Source organism: Manihot esculenta, chromosome 7, assembly GCF_001659605.2.
Source record: "Manihot esculenta cultivar AM560-2 chromosome 7, M.esculenta_v8, whole genome shotgun sequence".
NCBI classification, from domain to species: Eukaryota; Viridiplantae; Streptophyta; class Magnoliopsida; order Malpighiales; family Euphorbiaceae; genus Manihot; species Manihot esculenta.
The window spans coordinates 3,178,965-3,204,034 of NC_035167.2; the positions used below are offsets into that span (position 1 = coordinate 3,178,965).

General features: G+C 27.7%; 3 protein-coding genes across 5 annotated transcripts; 1 reads left to right on the top strand and 2 right to left on the bottom strand.

The window, feature by feature from the left end:
• Positions 1 to 1,542: 1,542 nt before the first annotated feature.
• Positions 1,543 to 4,210, bottom strand: LOC110619794. Of its 3 annotated transcripts, XR_002488717.2 has the most exons (8): positions 3,944 to 4,210; positions 3,272 to 3,337; positions 3,046 to 3,117; positions 2,867 to 2,927; positions 2,739 to 2,766; positions 2,340 to 2,430; positions 1,761 to 2,167; positions 1,543 to 1,664 (listed from the first exon to the last, which is right to left on the bottom strand). XR_002488717.2 is itself a non-coding variant. In XM_021763347.2 (7 exons), exons 2-7 carry the CDS (start codon positions 3,326 to 3,328, stop codon positions 1,871 to 1,873), a joined length of 606 nt encoding a protein of 201 aa, XP_021619039.1. In that variant the 5' UTR covers positions 3,329 to 3,337; positions 3,944 to 4,210; the 3' UTR covers positions 1,543 to 1,870. The 3 variants fall into 3 exon arrangements, 2 of the variants coding, with proteins under 2 accessions (XP_021619039.1, XP_043813918.1); XM_021763347.2 differs by having other exon boundaries at positions 1,543 to 2,167; XM_043957983.1 differs by having other exon boundaries at positions 1,543 to 2,167; positions 3,895 to 4,210.
• A 1,370-nt stretch (positions 4,211 to 5,580) lies between these two features.
• Positions 5,581 to 6,519, bottom strand: LOC110618789 (probable glutathione S-transferase). The gene is made up of 2 exons (XM_021762033.2): positions 6,174 to 6,519; positions 5,581 to 6,095 (listed from the first exon to the last, which is right to left on the bottom strand). The coding sequence occupies exons 1-2, from the start codon at positions 6,480 to 6,482 to the stop codon at positions 5,748 to 5,750; spliced, it is 657 nt and encodes a 218-aa protein (XP_021617725.1). The 5' UTR covers positions 6,483 to 6,519; the 3' UTR covers positions 5,581 to 5,747.
• A 12,161-nt stretch (positions 6,520 to 18,680) lies between these two features.
• On the top strand, positions 18,681 to 19,180 carry LOC110618437. Its single transcript, XM_021761568.2, has 2 exons — positions 18,681 to 18,743; positions 18,843 to 19,180. The coding sequence occupies exons 1-2, from the start codon at positions 18,736 to 18,738 to the stop codon at positions 19,171 to 19,173; spliced, it is 339 nt and encodes a 112-aa protein (XP_021617260.1). The 5' UTR covers positions 18,681 to 18,735; the 3' UTR covers positions 19,174 to 19,180.
• Positions 19,181 to 25,070: the final 5,890 nt, after the last annotated feature.

Here is a 25,070-nt window from a genome sequence, read left to right on the forward strand (position 1 = left end):
TTAGTGTTTTAATATATTTTAAATAAAAATATTATATTATATTATGAATATTTGATATTATTTTTAACATTGAAAAAAAAAATTATTAGCTTAATATAAATAATATTAGTATTGTTAAAAGTATTTAATTATTTAGTTTAAATTTAAATTTTATTATAAAAATTAAAAATTATATCAAAATTGAAATAAAAACCGATATTAAAATTAAATTAAAATAAAAAACACATAAAATCATATTTAACCGAATCAAAATCGAAACACATAAAATCATATTTCAAACTGTACTGAATTCAATTTTAATTTTAATCCTTAAAAATTTAAAAAATTGACTTTTGATGTTGATTCCGCTTCTTGTTAAAAACCGTCCTGAAATTAAAATTATAGACTCTTAATTTTTAAGATATTTTTATATTAACTAAATTAAAATTTGAAGACGATATTATTATAATATTTAAGTTCAGCTACGATATGAGAAATATTTACAGATAACAATATATAAAACAAGAGAGTTTTTATAGTTAGTTGATATAAAGTAAAGTAATGTTACTTTGTTAGTTATAAAAATAAATTTTAATTTTTAAAAGATTACAAAAATATTATTTTTATATATTCTTTTGAGTTTTTATTATTTTCGTTAATATAATATAATTTATCTAATATGATTTATTGTGAAAAACAAATTTATTTAAAAAATAATAAATTAAACCGATGGAATCAAATCTGCATATATATACAATCTTGAAGAAATCATATATATTCTGCTTCCCACCTTTGCTCTCGTCTCTCTCGCCCTTCAATTTCTTCTCAGCTCTGGCTTATCCCTCAATTTTCAGTCATCATGCATCTGAAATCTCTTCCTCTTCGTTGTTTTTGAATTTTTCAAATTTCAAATATCTTTATTGTTTGATCGACGGTCTCATATTGATGAATGATGGTTGCCCTCTTTACTATTCCAAATCACAATGTTTTTTATTTGTAAGAGTTAAGAAATCTAGGATTTTTTTAGTCTGAATGTTTAGGTGTACAATGAATTTAAAGGTTTGTTGTTTCTAGGAATTTTTCGCATTGATGAATTATTACTTCAATAAGATTGGATTATATTTGATATTTGTAGGATTTCATGGATTTAACTTATTTATAAAATTCAGAGTTTGATTTCTTAAATATTGAGCGAGCAAGCAAATTATAAAACCTGTAAATTTAAGAAATCTGGGCAAAAAGTTGGCTATGACCCATTAAGACTACCATTTAGGAATCTCAAATCAAAGAGAAGAATCAAGAGATAGGAGGAGGTAGAGGTCAGCTAGTTTTGGATTGGTGGTTTTATTAAATGAGGATAAACAAGTGAAGATTTTGAAGGAGAAGCATATTTTTAAAATTTGAAATTGTTCTCTCTTTTAACTAATTGACTATAAAATTCCTCCCATAAGAACCAAATAAAAAAACATTTTAATTAACTTTAAAAATTATACGTTATAGTAATTTTCTCAAAGGATGTCAAATGAATTCAGTATAGCATCAGACATATTAAGCAGCAGAAGCAGAACATCAACCATATAATATAAATTGATATTGCTGATCATAAACCAATACATCAATTCCCAACTATGGCTAGCAAGTGCCCACAATTTCCAATCACAATGATTTACACCTTGTAGGTCCAACTACAAAAAAGAATTACATCTTTATTATCAGTTACAATCACAAAAAACCAGTTCAACAATTTTCAAGATAATGAAAGGCAAAGTTAGTCAAATCACCTTTCGAAGAGTTAATTCTGAAGAGACTATGAAGATAACAACAAAAGTTTCGTGAATTCTCGAGAAGTCCTTGCAAACTCAGATTCTTTTGTTCTATGTATGCACTCCGCCTACTTTTTCCCCTTGGCTCCCTTCTTTTTTGCTGCTGCTGCAGTAGTTGCTCTCAGAAGTCTTCGTTTTCGTGTGTAAGCAAATTCTCCAAATTTATGACCAACCTTTGCTTCTGTTATCTTACAGCGAACGAATGTTCTTCCGTTGTAAATCCGTACTGTATGACCAACAAATTCTGGTAAAATAACAGATCTACGTGACCAAATTTTCTTGTTAGCAAGTAGATCTTTATTCTTCTTTATTTTCAACAGGAATGCATCAACAAAAGGAAGTCTTGTTGCAACATGCTTTCTTACCTGCAATAACATGGGTGGCAAATTTCAAAGCAGCATTAGCAGGATTCCTTCTAGATAAGAAGGTCAAAGGAAAATAAGAACAATAACAACTTCAAATGCAGAGCGCAACAAAACCTTCAAAGAAACTACTTGAAGAGATTAGAAAAAGTAATCTGAAGTCGTTTGCACTTACTCTTGTTTGACCTTCTGCCGGTGAAGACGAAGAAAAGAACCTGCTCAGCATAGGAACAGAGGGAGCCACCCGGTGAAATGAAATATCTTCCCTGTTGTAGAACAGAAATTGTTAATGGAACACGATAGGCAACATTGAAATTTGACAAACAAAGCAAGCACAATTCTTTGAAGATTGCAGGCCCTTTATCTTTTCAAAATAAAGGCATCACACTTCTTTTTCCACTTTTCTGTTCCTTTAAGTTTGTTGAAGAACAGGGGGATTTCCTAATAAAGAAAGAAATATTTTGAATAGGAAATTTCTTAATGAACATGAAAGGGCTAAGAGAAAAAATAAGCAATTTTGTGCATATGCCATGGAAAAGAAACAGAGAAAAATAAATAGCAAGACATAGCTGACCTTACAGGCCTTGAACCAATTGGAAGTCCTGTAAACCCGTGAAATTCAAAGAAACCCACAAAGATAAGTGTCTGCACAAGCCTAAATCAAATAGGCAAATCCCATAATGCCATTCACAATGGACTTACCAAGGTAACCATGGAAACTGACATTTCGTAGGTTGTTTGATTGTCTTTCAAATGGCAGTATCTAAACAGGTAAAATAAACCTAGCAAGAATTAACATTACACATAATACAAGCCATAATACAAAAACGAAGTAAACAAACCAAACATTAAATACATAGAGAGCCAAGCATGGTTACCACCTTCAAGGGGTTGGAGTAAGTTCGCGATAATGGTGCCATAAAACAAGTACCTGGCAATGATTGCTCTAAAACCTAATGTAAAGAAAACGAAAATTCAGCTTTAGTCAATTAAACTAAAGTTCAATGACACCAAAAATCAAATTTTAAATAGAATAACATGCTTTGAAGCCTATACAAATGGAAACAGTAAATTCATTCAACAAAAGAAAGTTCCTTCACTACTAACCAAATAAGTAGTAGAGCTGCCAGAGAGAGCTTTTCGCCTTACACTTGCCCACATCATTTCTTCAAGCTAATGAGAACCCAGATATGAAGATGATTAAAACTATCAAATGGGTTTACTTAAACTACACAAATAAAAGCTAACAAAGACAAGATATTGCAAGGAGAATAAGACAAAAGAAACAAAGAAATGGTAAAAGAATAGAGAAGGTAGATCTAAATTTTGTCAATAAAAACCTGATTTAGGAGAAGTTGGAATTTGGAGTTGGTACCAGGTAAGGTACCCGCAAAAGCCAAATTTTAAATACCCAAACCCGAATACATTTATAGATACACTATCCCAAACCGTCTCAAACCCCTTTAAAAATTAAATTTTCTTACCATTAACAACTTAATACCAGACACTACCGAACCCGATTAAGTCATAATCACAACAAAAACAAAAACAAAAAATCAAAAATTCACACAAAATCCACATTAACAATATTCTAAAACACATCTCAATATCACGAAAACAACTCTGAATGGCAGTGTTTATTTCAAAATTTTTCAATAATCTCACAAACGAAAACTTCACATAAATCTTAATATTTTCACAAATTTAAGAAATAAATAGATCTCACAAACCTCAGAAAGCACACATCTGAAATCACAATTTCAAAATAACCATCCAAACCTGCAGTGACAGAGGACGCGGCGAGGAGCAGCACCGGACGGCAAGACTGGAGCAGAGGAAGCGGCGGAGAAGAGCAAAGAAGCAAGCAGACCAGCGGACGCAGAAACGACGTTGACAGCGTGGAGCAGAGGGACGATCGGCGGGAGGCGCACGGCTGTACCAGAGGAGTGACGGAGAGGCCGAATGGGGGAGGGGAGGGCTGCAGTAGACGTGAGAGTTGAGAGAAATTTAGGGTTAGGGATTTAAGGGTTATTTTGATAAGAGGTTTATTTTTTATCTTTCAATTAAGATTTTATTTTTATAGTTTATATTATTTAAAATATTTTATAATATATTTATTAATTTTATCTTTAATATTATAATTTTTTTAAAGATTAATAATATAATTTTATTGTATTAAAATATTATATTTAATTAAAAATATTTTATGATATATTTAATTTAAAATAAATATTTAAATATTATTTACCTCGCATATTTATATGTATTTGAATAAATTTAAAAAATTTAACTTTCTACTTCGGCTTTTAATTCTTTCGGTACGAAGGTTAACCAAACATGTCTTTTCACCAATTTTTTCAGCTGTAATGCATACATTTAATATATATTTTAATTAATTATTTAATTAAATATAAATATTATTTATTTTGATAATTTTTATAAATTTTTTATAATAATATAAAAAATAAAAAAATAAGATAAAATTAATAAGAAAAAAAATAATATGCGATAGTTGAATAAATTTGATAGAAAATTTGTTCAAGTTCTAGACAAGGTTCCGAATAGCAATAGAGATGCAAGTGGCAGATTTGAAATTTCTTATTAAAAGACATTTATTTCAGCTCTAGCAAATTTAGTAAAACTCTTTCTCTCATTAAGAAATGAATCACACTCTATTTTATTCAGAAAACTTGCTATTTAAGTATACCTTTGTTAGCATTACCACATCTTCTATTTTTGTCGCAATTTCTTTTTTCTTTTGTAACTACAATTTTTTTTTTTTCTGTTTTTATGTTTCCTTGCAGTCATGGATAACTAATTTTTCTAATTTTCTTATTTTTCTAATTTTTTTTAGTCATTATGATTAATTTCTCTAATTGTAGTTAGAAATAAATTAAAATTTCAATTTTTTCAAAAAGTACGAAATCTAAACTTAATTGTTAATTTTATTTCTTTTAATATTTATGTAATTTTTATTATTATTATTATTATTTTTATTGATCAATATTATTGTTCATATTACAAAGTAATATATTACTATTTTATATATTTTAATCCATAATTACTTAAATTATTTAATAATTCATTAAATAATTATATAATGTAACTTAAACTCACTATACAGTTTAATTTATTGGTTAAAATTAGGTATTTTTCATTCTTAGACCAGTTGATAAATTAAATCACGATGGGTGTGAAATCCATCAAAAATAAACCATACTCTTTATCACATAAATAAATTGCAGATATAGTGAGCAGTGTTGAATCCACATGGAACAACGGTTCGATTCGATTAATTTTTTTAATTTAAATTAAATACTATTCATCACTAGTCATTTATTCTTTATATTCCATTACCTTTGATTTGCAAATGAAAATCTCGCAAAGTGGAATTTTTTCATTTGCCAAATTCGAACTCGAAAATTTATTTAAAGAGTATTTACCTCTTTTTCACTAGATACAATCCAGGCTTAGTTTTCTATAAAATTTTTCATACAATTAATGCGACTTTATAGGAACTTCCAGAAAAAAAAAAAATATATATATATATATATATATATGGACTTATTTTGGTGTTTTTCTCTCAAAAGGCAGCCTTACGAACCCCAGCAAATCTATCAATGAGTTTGTCTCTTGGAGGCCAATTTTGCTGAATAATTGGGACATTTGAGAATTCTTGCATCCATGCCACTAATGATGGGAATTTTTCTTTGTCTATGAATTTTACACCAATTACCTCCTCAAATACATCCATGTAATAACCAATCCAACCCAATGCAAGATCTACCAGTCCAATACTCTCTCCTCCAAAGAATTTCTTTCCCCTTAGCTCTTCTTCTAAATATTTCAAGCTCTCTATGATTGAAACAATTGCTTCTTCTTGTTCTTTTCCTTGCTTTACCAGAGCACCAAATCTAATGGTTGGCAAGATCTGCCCCAAAATAAAAAGTTTTGCTTAAATATTTTGACTAACTTTGAAAATTGAGAAGTAATTGGACTACAGCTTTACCTTCTCATCACCGAACTTAGCCCAGAAGCGAGCCGTGGCTCGCTTGTGAGGATCTTGTGGAAGCAGTGGATATTGTTTGAAAGTCTCCTCCAGGTATTCAAGAATGAGAAGGGATTCACAGATGGGTCTTCCGTTATGAACAAGTACTGGGATCTTCTTGTAAACAGGATTATACTGGAGAAGCAAAGGGCTCTTGTTGGAAAGATCTTCAAATATTTCTTCATACTCAACACCCTTCAGTTTTAGAGCCCACACCACTCTCAAACCATATGGACTCGACCAGCTCCTCAAGAGCTTCACTTCTGCCATATCTCTTTCTTCTTTTAAGATATCTGATGAGTGATGACTTACTACCCACCTATGTATATATATTGTGAAGAGACAAGTAGTGATGTTCAAGTTTTCTAATGGCTCATTATACGTAAGAGGTGACGCATGCAAGCTGGCTACGTGTGCTAAGATGAAGCTGGCATTCGACGTACGCAATTAGCAGCAGAAGACTGAAAAATAAAAATAAGCAGCCCGAGACAGTTCTCCAAGAAAGTTTCGCCCACAGAAAAGATTGCTTACAGGAAAGATTGAAGAATGGGAAAAAATATAGTATAGGCAGGCTCTTCCGTTTTTTTTTTAATATATTTTTTAAAATTATGTTAACCAGAAGACAGAACAAGCAAGTATTTTTCAAACTGACTCGGCAGGGGTTAGCTGTGTAAATGAACCGAATCGCTGTATAAATAAATCGAATCGAATCAGGACTTCAAGTTTAACTTGTTAAAAATTTTTTAAGTTTGAATTGAATTTAAAATTTACGCATTTTAAATTCAAGTTGAATATTAAAAAGTTAAAGTTTAATAATTTAAAGAAATTCAGTTTTTATTGACTGTAGTCTCGAATAATTTATAATTAATTTAATTTATTTATATATATAATAAATTTTAATTTAAAATTAATAAATTTAAAATTAAAATATTTTTAGTTAAATAAATATATTTATAAATTAGCTCATAAACTTATAAAAATAAATTTTTAAATTTTAACGATTCAAATATATATAAATTTAAGAACGTAACTAAACTATATAGAAGTGAATTTTAAAAAATTTAGATTTGATTCGAAAAAGTATATACAAGATTTGAATTTATTTTTTTATAATAATAATTTCAGTTTATGTAATGAAATTTATTTGCAAGTTTATTTATAAACTAAAAGACGAGTTGAATTCTCAAATTTTAATGAGCTAAATATTATAAAAGTTAAATTTATTTTGTTTATCGATTGAACCTAAAAATTAAATTTAAATTTAATTCATTTAAAAATCAAATCAAATTTGATCAAATTTTTATTGAATTAAAATCTCAAATAACTCCTGTTTAAACCGTTGTACGGATTAAGATTTTATGAAAAATTAAAACAATAAATTTTCTAAGAGAAAATTAATAATTTTATTAACATTTTAATATATAAGTTTATTAATATATTTTATTTATAAAATTAAAATTAAAACAATGAAAAATAAATTATTATCAGTTATTGTTAGAAAACAAATATATTTTAATTTTAAAAAAAATCTTAAATAAAAAGTCATAATATTATTGAAATGACATAATAATTCAATAGATCGTCTATCACTAACTTCTTTTTTTTAATTTAAATATTTTAACCGTTACCACTAAAACCATATAGTTAAAATTTATTTTCTAAATTAGAATATTCTAACCTTCCACCTGTTAAAAAAAATCTAAATTTAAAATTTATTTTTTGAATTTAAATAGTTAAATTCTTTTTTTTTTTAATTTATAATTTATTTTTCCAAAATTTGTCAAATTAGTCAAACTTACTAACACACTTTGGTGTATCACGTGTTGATATATCAAATAATTTCCAGCTAAAACATTGAGATGGATAATTCGAATTGGATTGAAATAAATAGGATCACAAATCAACGGTTACTAATTCTTGACACTTTGTGGACTTTGCTCAAGCAGCTGACCAATAATAAACTTTTGTTTGGTTGCAAGTAGGGTTGAGCATAATTCGGTTCAAATCGAAAAAATTGATCGAATCGAATCGATTTGAAAATTTGATTTGATTTTTTATATATTTCAGTTCGGTTCGGTTCTTAATTTCAGAAATTTCGGTTATTTCGGTTCGGTTCGGTTTTGATCAGAAAAAAACTGAACCGAACCGATTAGTGATAATAATATATTTTTTCAATAATATAGAGAAATTAAATCATATTAAAATTAAAATATTTTAATTAAATTTTAAAATATTAAAAATAAAGTGTAAAAAATAAAAAAAAGTATTAAAAATGAAACCGATCAAACCGAACCGAATCGAACCGAATCAAACCGGTTCGGTTCGGTTCGGTTCGGTTTCTGACCAAAATCGGTTCGGTTCGGTTTTCATAAACACTAAAAATTCGGTTTTCGGTTTATTCGGTTCGGTTCGGTTTTGAACCGAACCGACCGAATGCTCACCCCTAGTTGCAAGTGGACTGTGAAGGCTGGACTTGGAGAGTTGCTCTTGCTCTACTTTGCTTGTCTACCAGATGGGTCGATCTAAATTTTGTAAAGGCCTCCCTCCATCTGCGCTTCAGTATGTTATCAATCTGTTATCTCTTAGCTTGGGGTGTCTCCAATGTTTCTATTATTGTGCAACCCACGGCTTAACTCGTCCAATGTGTTCAGACGGTTGCCTTAAGGTGCGAGTAAATTATTGTTGGACTTTGTACAACGTTTGCTCTGAATAGCTCTCATGGTTGTGCTCTTCTTGGTTTAGCCATTAGAGATTCTGATCGCCAGAAAATAACTTACTCATTTACTGGCCTACTTTCATCAACACTCAGAAAATCACCACCCAGCGGGAATTTTTTGAAACATGGGACCTTTATTTCAATCACTTTCAAAGGCTGCAAAAACAGAGCGATACCTGGTCGTTTAACACAGCAAAACGTTTGATAAAAAAAACAAAAAAGGGCAAAACGACAGCATTTAGTACCCTTTATTTCTGTCTTTTCCAAATGGACTCCACGTGACCAGGCTTAGCTCTTTCCTATACAGACAGATCAAACCAGACCCCATCCTCAAATCGTACCATTTCTACTACTATTGCTATCACTCATCTCCATCTTCTTCTTCCTCCATAAAATTCCAAAACCCATCTGTACCGGATCCCAAATTCAGAAGCATTTCAGATTTTGTTTAGTTTTTGAGCTGAAAGTTGCGTGCTTTTTTCAGTACGAAAGAGCTCAGCCTCAGAGTTCGTCGCCTGCTAAAGATAAAGATGTGTTATGTGGGGAAAGCAACAAAGATCTTTATTTTCATTGTGACAGTTCTAGTGGTTCTGGGTCTTACCTTGGGATTCGGGTTTCTTCGCCATAAATCTCACAAATGCTCCGGTGATTCTTGCTCCTCTTCTCCACCCATTACTTTTCCTAATCCTAATACTCCTGTTAATCCATCTCCGCCGAATCCTGACCCTGTTTATACCGGTACCCAGCCTACTCCTCCTAGCTCCGGATCCAACCAGCCAAGCCCACCGCAATTTAGCCCTCCTACTTCCAATCCAACTCCTCCTCCTCCACCTGATACTGATCTTAATGCTCCTCCTCCGCCAGCTCCGTTGTTGTTGTCGTCTCCACCGCCGCCAATTGGGCCATATATAACCGCGGCGCCACCGCCGTCGTACAGTCCGCCTAGTAATGTGGCGTTGGTGACTCAAGGTCCTGTGCATGCTTAGTCGCTAAGCCAATTTTTTTAATAATTTTTTTCCACTACCACATTTCAGCACTTTTTTTTTATTTCTTTTGTTTTGTTTTTTAAGCTTTCAGGATAAAATTTTGATGGGGTTGTACAGAGGTGGCCTTTGGCTTTTTTTTTTTTTTAATTTCTCCCCTTCCTTCTGGGTTTTGGATTGTAATGGGGGATTCTGCTTGTTACTATTTTTGAGATTTAGTTGAATTTGAATTCTTTGCTTCTTTTATTTAGCTAGTTAAGCAAATGTGTATGGCTTACTGGGAAGTAATTTCAATTTTAGATCAGATTCACTACATCAAATGATATGGCAATGAATGATAGTTCTTGTGGGTATTTTTTTTTTTTTTTTTTAAATCTTGGTTTAGATTGCCATTACTAAAGGTTGAAGTGTTATTGTTGATGATCAATGGATGATGGAATGCCAGGTGGACATTTTTGCAGGAGATTGCCTCATATTTCAGGCACTTCAAATGATTGATTCCTCTCCTTTGATAAAGCAAACAAAATGGAGAAGAGTAGTTTAGGATTGGCCTTTATTATGAAAAATCCAGTATTCATTCTGTTTAAATCAATGTCCAATTGCCAACTGGGACAAAGGGATAAAAGATAAGTGCAGAGAGTTTCAGCAAAAATGATGTGTTTCTGTAGTTTCTTGTTGCTATTGTAGGTTGGCCTGGATCAAGATTGTAGCTTGAAAATGTTTCAGCATTTTGTGGAGATCTGCCTTCTCATGCTTGCAATTCATGAAGGTAAAATATTCTGAACCATTTACATAGTTGCTGTTTTAGAATAGCTTCTTCTTATGGAATCAGTTCCTGAAAATGAAGCATTGTAAGCATAAAATTGTAATGACACTTGTTCCTTTTTGCACAGTGAAAACTAGTTATGAATTTTTCTCGAGCATTTTGATAGCATTTACCCGATATGTGACTTGGTTTATTTATGTAGGCCAGTAGTATGGATTTTCTCGAAATCTTCTTGCAAAATGGTCGTTTTTCATGTGGTAATGCTTGCTTAGGTCTTCTGATTGTACATGGAGATGGAAGAATAGAACTCATGGCTTTAAAAGCTTTGATGTGGGCCTTCCCCTGTTTTTGTATTCTTCAGGTGCTTGCACAAGCTATTTTGAAATCTCTACTCATGAGATTTTATGACATGGTCCAACTAAGGATCGGACCTAATTTTTACTGTCGACGTCCGATGAAGACTCACAATAGCTTCTCGGAAAGGGAATTTCGAGGCATTTTATGACATGGTCCAACTAGTTTTAGACTTTATGGCATATTTAGATCGGACCTAACTTTTATCGCCGACGTCCGATGAAGACTTACGATAACTTTTCGAAAAATAAATTTCGAAACGTATGATTTTTAAAAGTATGACGAGGGCTGTAGGGCTCGTCACAAAGTTCGATATGGAAATTCATAGTTTAGGGAGTCAATTTTGTATTTTAATTATTTTTTTGGATATTTTGAATATTTTCATAATTTTGCATATAAGGATTTTATTTTTATTATAAATAGTCTCTCTTATTATTAGAAACTCACTTTTCAATTTTTGAATAATTTTAATAAGACGGTTTCTTTTTCGGCCTATCTTTTCTCTTGTATCGTATTGTCAAATGATATTGGTTAAAACTTCTGACGCAGTCTAATTAGTCCTTTATCATTTTATGACAGACAAGAAATATGCATATGTTATGCTTGATGATTTTTTTTTTTTCTGGTGCTGGCCGGGGAATGAAAAAGGCCAGAATCACAAAATGATAAAGAGGCCATCTTCAATGGTTATGTAATCCAGAAGCATAGTGCAAATGCAAATGGATGATTTCAACAGCACTGTTGTTCTTGCTGCCGGCGTAATCATCAACAGCAGAAGCTTCATCTGGTTTGTTTCCAAAGGTTTGAGATCTCTTTTATGTGTAAGAGTATGTATTTTCTTGTTATGTTCCTGCTTTATAGAAGCCATTGCCGGTTGTTTCAGCATGCCAAAATTTTGCAATGCTCTCATGACTTAGGTGACAAGCATGAGGAAGTGAATTTCATTTGGAGGATTCAGATTCTGACTTCCATCCACCATTGTCAATGGTTTAAGGAACTAATGCTATTCTGATTTTCAAACTAATGCAAGGAGGATTATCTCAGGGTAACCAATTTACAATATTTGGAAATTAAAATCAACTGCTTCAATGTTTTGAATTGTAGTCGCTAGTCCTTGCGCGGGCTGATCCGGTCCAGTTTTGGGCCAAAACCGGCTCGATAGCCTTTATAGTTCAGACTTGTTTTGGTTCAAAAACAAATACAGTTTGAAATAGTTATAGTTCAAGGTCATTTCTGTTCCGATAAAACCTTTATTGATATTTATACTAAATTCATAATATTTAGGTAGGCCAAGCTAAGAGCCGTATTTGGTTTGAAACCGGCGGTTTGATTTCATTTGGAATTCAAAAAGAACAGTTCTGATTTTTGACTGCTCGAAAACGGTTTTAGTTTTTATTAAGTTTGAATTCGAAACAGGTAATCCGATTTTGATTCAAAAAAAAAAAATATAAAAGATTAAATTTATTAATAAAGCCTTATGATCACACACATAATATTTGCCGGTGGAAAGATTAAATTTACGTGAAAAATATTTTTCATAAAAAAATATTTAAAAAATATTTTTTAACAAAATAATTTATTTTTTATTTTTATTTTTATTTTTATTTTTAATCTAAAAATAAAATTTATTAATAAATTATATATATAAATCTTAATAAAAATTGAAAATGTGGTAAATAATTTTCTTTTTAAAAAGTCATTTTTAAAATAAATTATTTTTTAATAAAAAAATATTTTTCATTAACTATTTTTTTTTCGTGAAATAAATATAGCCTAAGAAATATAGTATTCTTGATAAAGAATTTTTGGCATCAATAGACTTTTTTGGCATCGATGACCTAAAAGAAAAAAAAAGTCCGGTCTAAGTTCATCGCGTTTCCATATATATATATATATATATATATATATAATTGATTAAATTTTTTTTTTTTAAATTAATTTTTCTATGTGCATCAAATATCAAAAAATATAATTTTTTATATTTAAAAAAAATAATTTATTATCCTATACAATTATATATATTGAACAAAATAATATTTCTTTGACCTTAGCAAATGAATTTCCTACCTGGGCTTCTAGTTATCGTTATAAGTACGCAGTAGATAGGGAAAAACCAACAGGGAGATTCTTAGAGCCAAGATCATTATGGCAAGGTAAATTTAACTTCTTTCTCAAGAAAATTTGTTCAACATGCAATTTCAAATATTATTTAATTTAATTTCTTCTGCAGTTTGATGATGAAGTTGCTATTCTTATGCTTAATTGCTGCTGGATCAATCTCATTTTCTCTTGGAGCTGAGGCTGAACAACTGACTTCAGAAGGGAGAAGTAAAGAGAAAAATATCCATCCGATCCTTCACATGCCTGCAGAAATTGATAATCTTCAATCACCATTAATCTTCAGACAAGGTGATGGAAAGTTTAGAAAGATTGTAAGGAAATTGATAGGTGTTGAGCTCCCTTCTTCTCCTCCCTCTGGTCAATATTGGTATGCATGGGTAAACTGACTAGTGTTGATTATGTGGTTAGAATTTATACGTTATATCTATTGTATTATATTTTAAAAAAAAAATAAAAAAATACGATTGTAAATTTATCGATTTTTCACTTTAATGGTCTGGAGTTTGATTTGTATCAAAATACTAATTATAATATTATACCATTAAAAAATAGCCGTAAGTTTTAAACGCCTCATGAATATTAATATAAAATCATATTATGAATTATTAATTTAATATAAATTAAATTATAAATTTTAAAATAAAAATAAATGGAATCAGAAGACATTTTTTTAAATTTTCACTTTTTAATTAATAAAATATTGACACGTCAATATTTTTTATCAGCGTTACAAAATTATCATTATTTATTAACACCATAATATAATAGATATTACTTTTACACAAATTAAATTATAAGTGAAAATAAATGAAATCACATAATATGTTTTTATACTTTTCTCTAAAATTAAATTAATTCTGTCTTTTTTAATTTGGTTGAATTTTCAATTTTCTTTATAAAAATGGACCATTTTAAATATCTTACTATTAAACTAAATTTCATTAATGTCTTTACGCAATTTTCATTTACAATAATATGAATATAGTTGGTATTTGCGGTCTTGACTTAGATCAAAAAGTCTTTAATTCAATTCTCCCAAAAAGTCTATGCAAGAACTAATGCAAACATATACAAATTTCGGAAAATTTTGTATTAAGAAATATAAATACTCGGTCAATAGTAAACCATCAAATCATTTTTATAAGTAGAATTTACCATATGTTTCGTATAATAACATATTTTGAGTGGAGACCATACGAAATAAAATTTCTACAAATATAATTTCAATATTTTTTACTATAAAATCTATGTTAATGGATAAAATAAATATAAAATTATAATACGAAAAAAAAATATAATATAATTTTATCTGATGATCCGAGATCTAGAAAATAGGATTTTATAAGAGATTTGTTAAGTTTGCTCTGAGGGGAAAGAGCTCTCCTTCTTTTATTTTTTTTTCTTTACTTGCTAGTGATGTGCAACGGCTTTTTCCTTATTGGACCACCTGTCTCTGCTACACGGATGCGTACATATCAAGGTGTCAGATGTTTGATCCACGCTGAATGACTATTTAATTCCATTGGCACGCTTGTAAACGGATCCATTAGGCGAATGGGCTGATCATCTCTTCCCCTCATGACCGGACTAGAATGAGAGATTGAGAGTGAGGCCCAAGGGAGGTCTTGGTATTAGGGCCGAACGGACTGAATTGGCCCATTCAGGAGACTTAGAGACCCTTAAAAGGGGATCGTCATTGTGAGTCCAATCTTGTGGAAAGACGAAGAAATCCAGCGGTCATCATTATCTTTGAGTACAAAGTGTATGAATACGTACACCATCAAATATGAAAATCCTCTACCTGTGGGCTCCGAGCAAACTGACGATGCCAATTTCAGACATAATACAATGCCAAGATTAATATCCAAACCACACATATATCGAAGGATTGGAGCCGATGGTAGCAGTTCTAAGCCTGGTGCTCATGGTGATGCTCATTGACTGTAAGTAAGTGTTTAGTAGTAGTTTAGACTCTTATTTCCAATAATCTGATGAGCTCTTTATTGCTAACCTATACTACATCTCAATTTAAATTATTTATGTATTATTAATTTTTATAAAAATATAATTTTTAATAAATATTTTAATTTTAAATTAAAGATTAAATCATTATGAAAAATATAAATAATTTGATAATATAAAATTATTAGATAATATGTTGTTTTTTTAATTATCAGGTATTATATTTAAATATTAAAGTGAAAAATTAATATTTATTATAAATAAATATTTAAATTTTGGTTATATACATTAATAAACAAAAATATCAAAATTAAGATAATATTATTGAAATGAATTTATTTTTGATAATATTAAATTAAAAAAATATTGTAGGATAATAAATGATAATATAATGATAATTTAATTTTTAATAAAAATAATAAAATATTATTATAAATTTAATTATTTAATAAAATATTTAAATTTATGAGATTAAAATTATATAATATATATAGATATTACTTTCAAAATTATTAAAAATGATATTTAAATTTTAAAGTGGATGATAATTCAACCAAACTTATAAAATAAAAATTATAAATTATTAAAGTGATAATTTGATAATATAAAATTATTAGATAATGTTATAAATAATTTGATAATTAAAAAAATAAAATATAAATAATTTGATAATATAAAATTTTTAAATAATATAGTGTTGTTTTAATTATTAATAATATATTTAATTTTAAAGTGATAAATCATAATATCAAAAACCAACTTAAAATTATTAATAATTTTAATTAATAACTAATAAAATTGTATTGTAAGTGCAATAAAATTCATTCTATACTTTTAAAGAAAAATATAAAAATTCATTATATTAATTTTAAAATTTAATGTTATAATATTAAAAAAAATCTAATATTTATTAAAGATACTTAACGCAATAAATGGATTTATTAAAAGAGAATAATAAAATGTTAAATAATTTAAATAATAAAATTATTTAATTTATAAAAATATATTAAATATTAAATTAATACGATAATATTAAAATATCACATAATAATTTTATATTTTAAAATTCTTATTATTATTTATACTTAAATTATTACCAGTAATTTTTTGTTATAATTTAAATTTATAATATATATAAATAAATAAAATTTATAAATATTATAACGAGTTAAAAAAAGTGTAATATAACACTAGTATCCTTTAAGATTAGGGATGAGTAGCATTCGATTCAAATCAAAAAAATATATTGAATCGAATTAATTTAAAATTTTAATTTGATTTTTATTCATTTCGATTCGGTTTAATTTTTAATTTTAAAAAATTTTCATTATTTCGATTCGATTCGATTTTAATTAGAAAAAATCATAAAAATTAAATCAAATCGATCAGTGATAATAGTATATTATTTTCAATAATATAGAGATTATATTATATTAAAGTTAAAATATTTTAATTAAATTTTAAAATATTAAAAATAAAGTATAAAAGATAAAAATTTATTAAAAATTCAGACCGATTAAAATCGAAATGAATTAGATCAGATCAATTCGATGTGATTTTTAATTAAAATCGATTCGATTCGATTTTTATAAATATTAAAATTTTAATTTTCAATTTACTCAGTTTAATTCAGTTTTAAATCGAATCAACTGAATACTCGCCCGATTGAATGAGGCGGTTGCATTGGAAAATTGAATTTCAATCTCAAATAGCTGTTTTTCATATTGAAAGTTGATTTTTGCAAAAATTAAGTAGAGATTTTATCACACGTATTTATTTTTTTTCAAAGTGTGGATCATATCCATATGGAAACATAAAATTTTTTTCCAAATAAAATTAATGTGCATGAATTTACTGGGTAGACTTGACTTAGACCAAAGTTTTTTTCATGCCAAAAAAGACTTAATTTATTTAAATTTGTAATATATAAATCGTTAAATAATTTTAATTTTAATTTATTTAAATTGATTTAATTTTCAACTCCAATGGAGCAATATCCTAATCTATTCTTTACCAAAATGATCACGTATACTGTAGTGGATTAACATCATTATTTATTTCTGACCAAATTAAGATTAAAAAATTTTATAAAGAAATTAATTTTTCTAAGATAAAATTAATGTAAAATATTATTGGCATGATATATATATAAAAAAATATAACAACAGTGAAAATTGTGGATAGTAAAAGTAAATTTTATCAAAATTATTAGAATTTTATAAGAAATGACTTTACTGGAGGGTATTTACATTAAAATGACTTAATTACTTTTTCAAAACTTTTTTAATTTAAATTTAAACTTATTTTTGACTTTTAATTAATAACTACTCTTTATAAAAATTATTTTAATTTAATATTGATTATTAATACTTAATTTTTTTATAATTAATATTAATAATTTATTATATTATTTTTTTAATTAAAAGAATAATTTTTATAGTTTTAATGTTAAAAAATTATATAAGTTTCAGATTTTAAATGTTATAAAAATAAAAATCGTGATAAAAATAATTGTTATTTATAAAAATAAATATTTATATTTAATTTAAAAATAATAAGAATGATGTGTATCCATATGGGAACATAAAATTTTTTTAAGTGTGGGTCATATCCATATGGGAACGTAAAATTTTTTTTCAAATAAAGTTAATGTGCATGAATTTGCTGGGTAGACTTGACTTAGACCAAATTTGTTTTTTTAATGTCAAAAAAGACTTTAGGCAAGAATATATAAATCTTTAAATTAAAGACTGTCCATTCATCGGTAAGTATTAAATGTAGTGATAAGAATTAGAAAGCGCTGTTAAGAGGTAGCCATAAACTTCTAATAGATTCATTTTTTATAAATTATAAAATAGACATGAGCGGTATTTTGGTAAATAATTTTAAAAAAATTATTATTTAATCTCTATATTATAAAATTAACCTTTAAATTTTAAAAAATATATCAAAATATTATTAAAATTTTAAAAAAAATAAAAAAATATAGTGATTTCATCGGTTATTCATTTCGAAATATATAGTTTATTTTAAAATATTTAATTTAATTTTATATCAAAATAATATATTATAATATAAGTTACACGTTAGTATAAGATATAAAAATTATCATGTTTGCAAATGTTATGATACTATAAAGTATTATTTAGATACAAAATTAAACTACACACTCTGAATTAAACCACGGATTCTGAAATGAAAAATCAATAAAAATAAAAGGTGACTTTTCTTATTTTTTTTAAATTTATTAATTAATTTTTCTATTAAATATTTAGTTCATATAATATAAAAAAAATTATTAATTAATATCTCCGTTTTATAAAAACGTCTATTATTTAAGTGTTTCTATAATGAGAATATTTTAAATTTTTGTACAACACTTAATTATTAAAAGTAACTAGAGTAGTAATTAGTAGATTTTTTAAAATTTTAGAAATATTTTAATATATTTTTTAAAATTAAAAAATTAATTAATAAATTTTTTTATAATATAAGAATTACTTAGTAATTTTAAAAAAATATATATATTCTTCCTTTTCGCTCATGAATGTTTATATGTAGTTTGAGAGCTTCACTAGTAAAGCAAAGCATTCAGCAAAATCCATCCAAAAAATTGCTCACATGGGAAGGTAATTATTCTTCTACCCTAACACCAAATTTTATATATTAATTTTTTTTTCATATATATATATATATATAATATTAATTTAATTGCATATATTGTCCAGTTTGATGATGAAGCTGCTATTGTTGATGTTGGTTATTTGTGGATCAATCCCATGTTCTCTTGGATTTGAACCACTTGAAATCTTGGCTTCACAAAAGGGAGGAATAGAGAAAACTGGTCGTCAACTTTCAGGAAAAGCAGCAAATCCCAGTGAAGATGTGAAGAAAAACCATGAGAATATGATCGGAAAGCTGAGGGAATATGGTGAAAATCTGCAACATGCCGCAGACTCCAAGCTAAATATTGATGGCAATTTCAGATGCAACAATCAATTTGGAACGCAGCCCACTGATTCCCTTGGTAGTATCAGTTGTCATGATAATCATGGTTGATTATGCAACAGGAACAAAGGTTTCGTATTCCATTTTCAAACTCTCGTTGTGATCAATTTATTTATATTTTCAGTTTATAATAAATTAAATTTAAATAATTAAAAATTACTATATTACATTATAGATTGTAATCTCGTTTGATGTAATTTATATATGGTTATTGTTTTATTTAATTTAATGTTTTTTGTGGGTCAATCTTTAATAAATTGAGAAGAGTTCAAATTTTGATAATTTTGTTTATAGTCTCAGCCATAAGCTAGTTCATATCCAGAATATATGGTTTCAGATCATGGCCGCCGGTGATAGCTCTAAATCGGACCATTCGGATTTGATTCAAAAACAATTTAAAATCAAATTTAATTTAATTCGATTTAAATTAATGTAAATTGAGACTTTTTTAAATGAAAAAAAAATTCTTTTAAAGAAGTGGTTCATCACCTGTTTGATAAAATTCAAGCAAAATATCAAATTTAATTCTCGAAAATCTAAATTATAGTTCAGTTACTTCATGATAACTTTAATCAGTTTATCAAAGTAAAGATATTAACTAATAAGATAAAAAAATTAAACAAATAGAAAAAAAAAACTTTTTCACTAATCAATAATTATATTGGAAGGTTCTAATTTTAATCACATTAACTTGATTTGGAGATTAATTGAAAAAAAAATTATAGTCAAATACATTTAATTGTAAATAATAAAATGAATTAAATTATATTTTTAATACTTTAAAAAATTTAATTACAGTTTCCATCTAATTATTAAAGTAGTCATATATAAAGTTTTGATTGATTTAATTTAAAATTGAATTTAATTAAAAAAATTAAAAATTAAAAATTTTAATATTTATATAAATTAAATTAAATTTATTTTAATCTGAATTTAAATTGAATTAAATTAATCCGATTAGATTCAAAAATTAATGGAAGTCCCGACATATAACATAAGCCACCGATGTCCTCTCTAGTTTGAACTAGAGAGAGATTTTCCTCTTATTTATCCTTCTTTTTGTTTTTTCTAAGGAACAATTCCTCTTCCCCTGCCAGCATGCCACTCCCCCCGCCTCTTCCAGGTAGGGGGTGCACTTCTCTCCTCTCCCGGATTTTGTGGGTTTCTCTCCCACTCTGAGTGGAGTGTATATATTGGTGTTTCGGTTGTTTTTTCATTTGTTTTTAGTTCTATTTTTGTAGGTTTTCTTCATGGGAGGTTTTTTGAGTTTTTTCTACATGTTCTTTCTTGACGGAAAGGCGAAGAGATTGTTGAGAGGGCTCGATTTTAGTGGTAGTTATCTCCTAGGGTTGAGACCGACGTTCTTGCCTTGGTGACCTTCAACACAAAATCAGTGGTAGGAGCGCTGTTTACCACCCTCTCAAGCTGTGGTTCTTAGATTTCTTATCCTTTGGTTGTTGCGATCTTTCTTTTCTTGGCAAAATCTGATTTTGTATGCACCCATCCCACTGGTTCTGTTAGATCTATATGATATTAAGCGGATCCTCTTCTTTCTATGCTTCATGTGTATCTTGGTTGTGATGGAAGATGGACGTGAAATCTTCTTTTGAGCGTTGTGGCTTTCTATAGGAAGTTTATAAATTTGTGCTGAAATTGTCGCCTATCTTTCCTCTAGCTGGCCTTATTCTTCATCTAATTCCTTTCTTCGATAGTAGCAACAGGGGACAACGGTACCTTTTGGTGGCAGCGATGATGAGTTAGCGGCAGTGACAATGTCACTTTGCTTTTCCTATTAGCTCTAGGGTTTTTTTGTTCGGCTATGGGCCTTGTTTTCTTTGTTGAGCTTGGGCCACAAAGCCTTTTCTTTTGGGCTTGTAATTCTTGGTTTTGTTTTTAATGAAATCACCTATCTTTAGACCAAAAAAAAACAAAACAATCAAGACACATATGTATATGATCTACACTCTTTGATTATGTCCTTTATGGGTTGAATCGCCTTGTTTCTAAAAAATAACTATTATTTAGTTTCTATATTATACTTTAATTTTTGAGTCTTAACGATTAATTAATTGATTGCTATATTTTTAAAATTGAATTCAAATTGAAGGTATTTTCCTCCATAATTTCATTAATCAACCGATTAAATGGACAATAAATATTTTAAATACCTAAAATATTTTCATAAATATTTAAATCCTTTCAATACAGGGAAATAATTTTATATTAAGTAAATTACAGTTTGATTCCTCAGTTTTAGCGTAATTGATAGATCAATTTTTATATTTTTAAAACTAAATCCTTAATATCTCTATATTTAATTCATCTAAAATGATAGTTCTTTCATTTACTATAGATATTAGTTCAAATCTAGTGAATGATCAAATTTTTTCTAAAAATATAATTTTTTTCTAAAATGCTCTTTATAAAAATTTATAACTTACCTAAAGGTTACTTGGTATCACTTAAAATAACTAAAATTGTAAGTATTTTCTTAAAATTCTGAAGTTATAAGCATTGAAATATTTTAATGAATGGAAATTGAAGAACAAAAAAGTGTTAAAAATTAGTTAAATGAGATATTATAGAAAAAAAAATTAATGGAGATTTAAGTTAAATGAGATATTATAGAAAAAAATAAATAGAGATTTAATTATTTTTTCAAATAAAAAATAAATGATCAAAATGTTTAAATTATAATAAATGAGATCGGGCTGATTATAGAGAAATCTAAGTATATACTTTTAAAAATATAAGGATCGATCTATTGATTATGCTAAAACTCAAAGACTCTAATATAGTTTATTCATTTAAAAAGAAATAAAGATATTTTCACACTTTTAACCGAAAAAAAATGAATGGAGGGATATCTAATTTTGATAAACTAATTATAGAGAAATTTAAGTGTTCAATTTTAAAAATATAGAGATCGATGTGTTAATTATACTAAAACTCAATAACTAAAGTATAATTTATTTAAAAATTTATTAATTTATTTTTTAATTTTAAAAAATATAAATAAACCTATAAAAATTTATTACTCAATTCTTTTATTAGTTTTAGTTATTAGGTGTTTAGTATTTAGTTTTTGTGCATGGAGAAACATGATAATAGCTAATTGGTCCTCGATTTTATAAAATATATTAAAATATTTTTAAAATTTTTAAAAATTTATTAATTAATTTTTCATAATAAAAATATTTTATATTTTTTTCAAACATTTAACCACTAAAATTAAGAAATTAATTTTAAAACTTTTTAAAATATTAAAAACGTATTTTTAGAAAATGAGAGATTTATTATCGAATTTTATCATATTATAAAAATTAAATATTAATCTATTTATTAATTCAAATATTTAAAATTTTTATTAATATTTAATAGTTAAATTAACAGAAAAATTTATCAACAAATCTTTTAAACATTAAAAATATTTTAATATATTTTTAAAACTAAAAAATTATCTAATAAATTTTTTTATATTATATAAACTAAATAATATCTTTATTTCCAAATTATATTATACAATGGAGATTTCACATAAAATATCCTACTTGAATGAAAAATCAAAAGAATTCAGATATGTACATGTACTTGTCCCGTAAAATCTAACATTTTTTTTTACACCCATAAAATTTAATTTTATTTAGAGATAATGATAAAAAAATTTTTAAATTATTTAAATTTTAATAGATATATCTGAATTTTAAAACTTAATAAATATATTTCAAACTTTACACTTAAATTTAATTTTAACCTATTATTAAATTTAGCTGTTAAATTTAACATCTAAATATTATAAAATATATTTAAATAAATTTGATAAATTTCAGATTCTGTCCCATAATTTTCCATTTTCATTTAAAAAAAAAAATCTAACACATAACCGACGTGAGGATCCTAACCCCTAATCGGTAAATTTTACTAACCCACCCCTAATTCTAATCCTGGTCAAAATAAAACCTTTCTCTTCTTATTGGGCATCCATTTTTGCACGAACGAGCTTCTCTGCAGAGAAGAAATCAAGAGCTTTCGACCGCTGTACAGAGTTCTTGTTGCATCACTTGAGAATGGCAGATTTGAGAGCAAGATTGGGAATAACAGTAGAGAAATCAGAAATGAAACCATCCATTAGAGGAGTAAAATCAAGGGAATTACAGGCAAACACAAGAACGCTCAAAGGAATGACAGAGTAGACACAAACAGGGTCATTAATTCATGAGATTTTCAGAAAAATGGGACAAAGAAACTCTCTGAGGATTTCTTGCTTTTGTAATCTGCGAAAGGAGAAGACTTTCCATTCCTTCTTTTCACTTTCTTTGTGGGTTTGAACCAGAACTCCTTTCTGTATAGGCTTGTGTATAATTAGCCTCATAAGAGCTTCCTGAAACTCCATATTAGCCCTAAAATTTTATTGCGTGCATAAAATAGTTTTTATGTTAAAATTCATTATTAAATTATAAAAATTTTATCGTTTGAATTTTATTTTTATAATATTTTACTTTTTTAATTTTAATAATTTATAAAACTTCATGTATTTAAATGAGCACATATTTTACAAAATTATTTAATTTCTTTAGGGAATATAGATCAGATGATTAAGAGTTTGAAGTACAACATACAGATTCTAGGCCATTATTTCGAACTTACATGTTCCTCCCCGTACACTGAATCATCAACCAATTTTAGCAGGAGGACTGACACTAGGACGAGGATTAGTTAACATCTTTATGTGTAGCAGATTTTCATGTTTGGTAGAGGAGATGGTCATATGGTTTCTCTTGACATCTTCACAAGCCAAGTAGCTACTCCTCCTAGTATGTGCTTTTCTTACAAGTTGACAAGCAATTTTCTCTTTCTTTCCCTCTTCCCAAGGGTATCTTTGATATTCAACTCCAACAACGCAGGAGATTGATCCACCAATAATAATTAAGATTAATAATAACATTTTCTTTTTCATCAATCTGCATACACAACAATAATTAGTTAAACGCACACACATGGTGTAAAGAAAGTAAAGAAGAGTTACCTCTCCATGAGCAATTTTGAAAATATCTCTGAATGTTTTTATTTTGGTGTGATTTTTTTGAATGTATGTTTTGAATATATAAATAAAAAAAAATGTACATTCATGCATTATTATTCAAATCCGAGACTTTTTAATTTTCAAAACGATTTCAATTTAATGAACTAAACTCTATTGGTTGTGTATGCATTATTTATTGTATAAAGACTTTCATTTGGGTGGGTGGGTGGGTGGAGGGTGGTTGAAAGACTTTTTGATACAAGTCGTGAAATTTGTGAAAAGAGATTAATGAGGTTTAGTTTATGTTTTGAGATCTAGAGAGAGAATATGTTTATAGTATGAATGTAAGTTTAGATAGAGAGAAAGATATTCCCCCTTTTATTTTTTTTCCTTTTGTCTGCTAGTGACGTCTAACGTCCTCTCTACTACAGTAGTACCTGTCTTTCTGTAATTCGGCCCGTATATATGGACGTGTCAGAGCCCCTCTCCACGCTAGGAGGCCATTTAATTCTCCTTGGCGCGCATGCGGGTAGGGCAGCGAAATGATTGGGCCTGCTGCCCTGCTGCTTTTCCTCACGTCATATCATCGAACTTGATTTCTTTTCGCTGGATCTGAGCTCGCGGTCGATCCGGCCTGTCCTGTGTGTCTGGATCGAGACTTGAAATGCTGAATGAGTCAACTAAAAGGGGTTTCATAGATTTTGGGACAACGTTATTCTCTTGAGTCCAGTCTTATTCAAAGTAGGTAAGGCTCGGCGGTCATCAAGTTTAACTAATGATATTAAAATCATTTTTATATTATGAGCATTTGAGTTTTAAGTTTTAATAGTTTTATACTAAATTGGGATAATAGCAACTGTTGCTTCATAATATTTGTGATCGTTGCGTGTTTGAATTTATGATCACTCTATGTTTGTTGAAATGC

What these genes read in the sequence shown, in the direction of transcription:
- LOC110619794 (XM_021763347.2), bottom strand. Translation starts at nt 3,328, where the DNA reads ATGATGTGGGCAAGTGTAAGGCGAAAAGCTCTCTCTGGCAGCTCTACT. An exon ending in GCAGCTCTACTACTTATTTG is followed by an intron (nt 3,118 to 3,271) that starts GTTAGTAGTGAA and finishes TCTTTACATTAG; the next exon opens with GTTTTAGAGCAATCATTGCC. An exon ending in CGGCAGAAGGTCAAACAAGA is followed by an intron (nt 2,168 to 2,339) that starts GTAAGTGCAAAC and finishes ATGTTATTGCAG; the next exon opens with GTAAGAAAGCATGTTGCAAC.
- LOC110618789 (XM_021762033.2), bottom strand. Translation starts at nt 6,482, where the DNA reads ATGGCAGAAGTGAAGCTCTTGAGGAGCTGGTCGAGTCCATATGGTTTG. An exon ending in CTAAGTTCGGTGATGAGAAG is followed by an intron (nt 6,096 to 6,173) that starts GTAAAGCTGTAG and finishes ATTTTGGGGCAG; the next exon opens with ATCTTGCCAACCATTAGATT.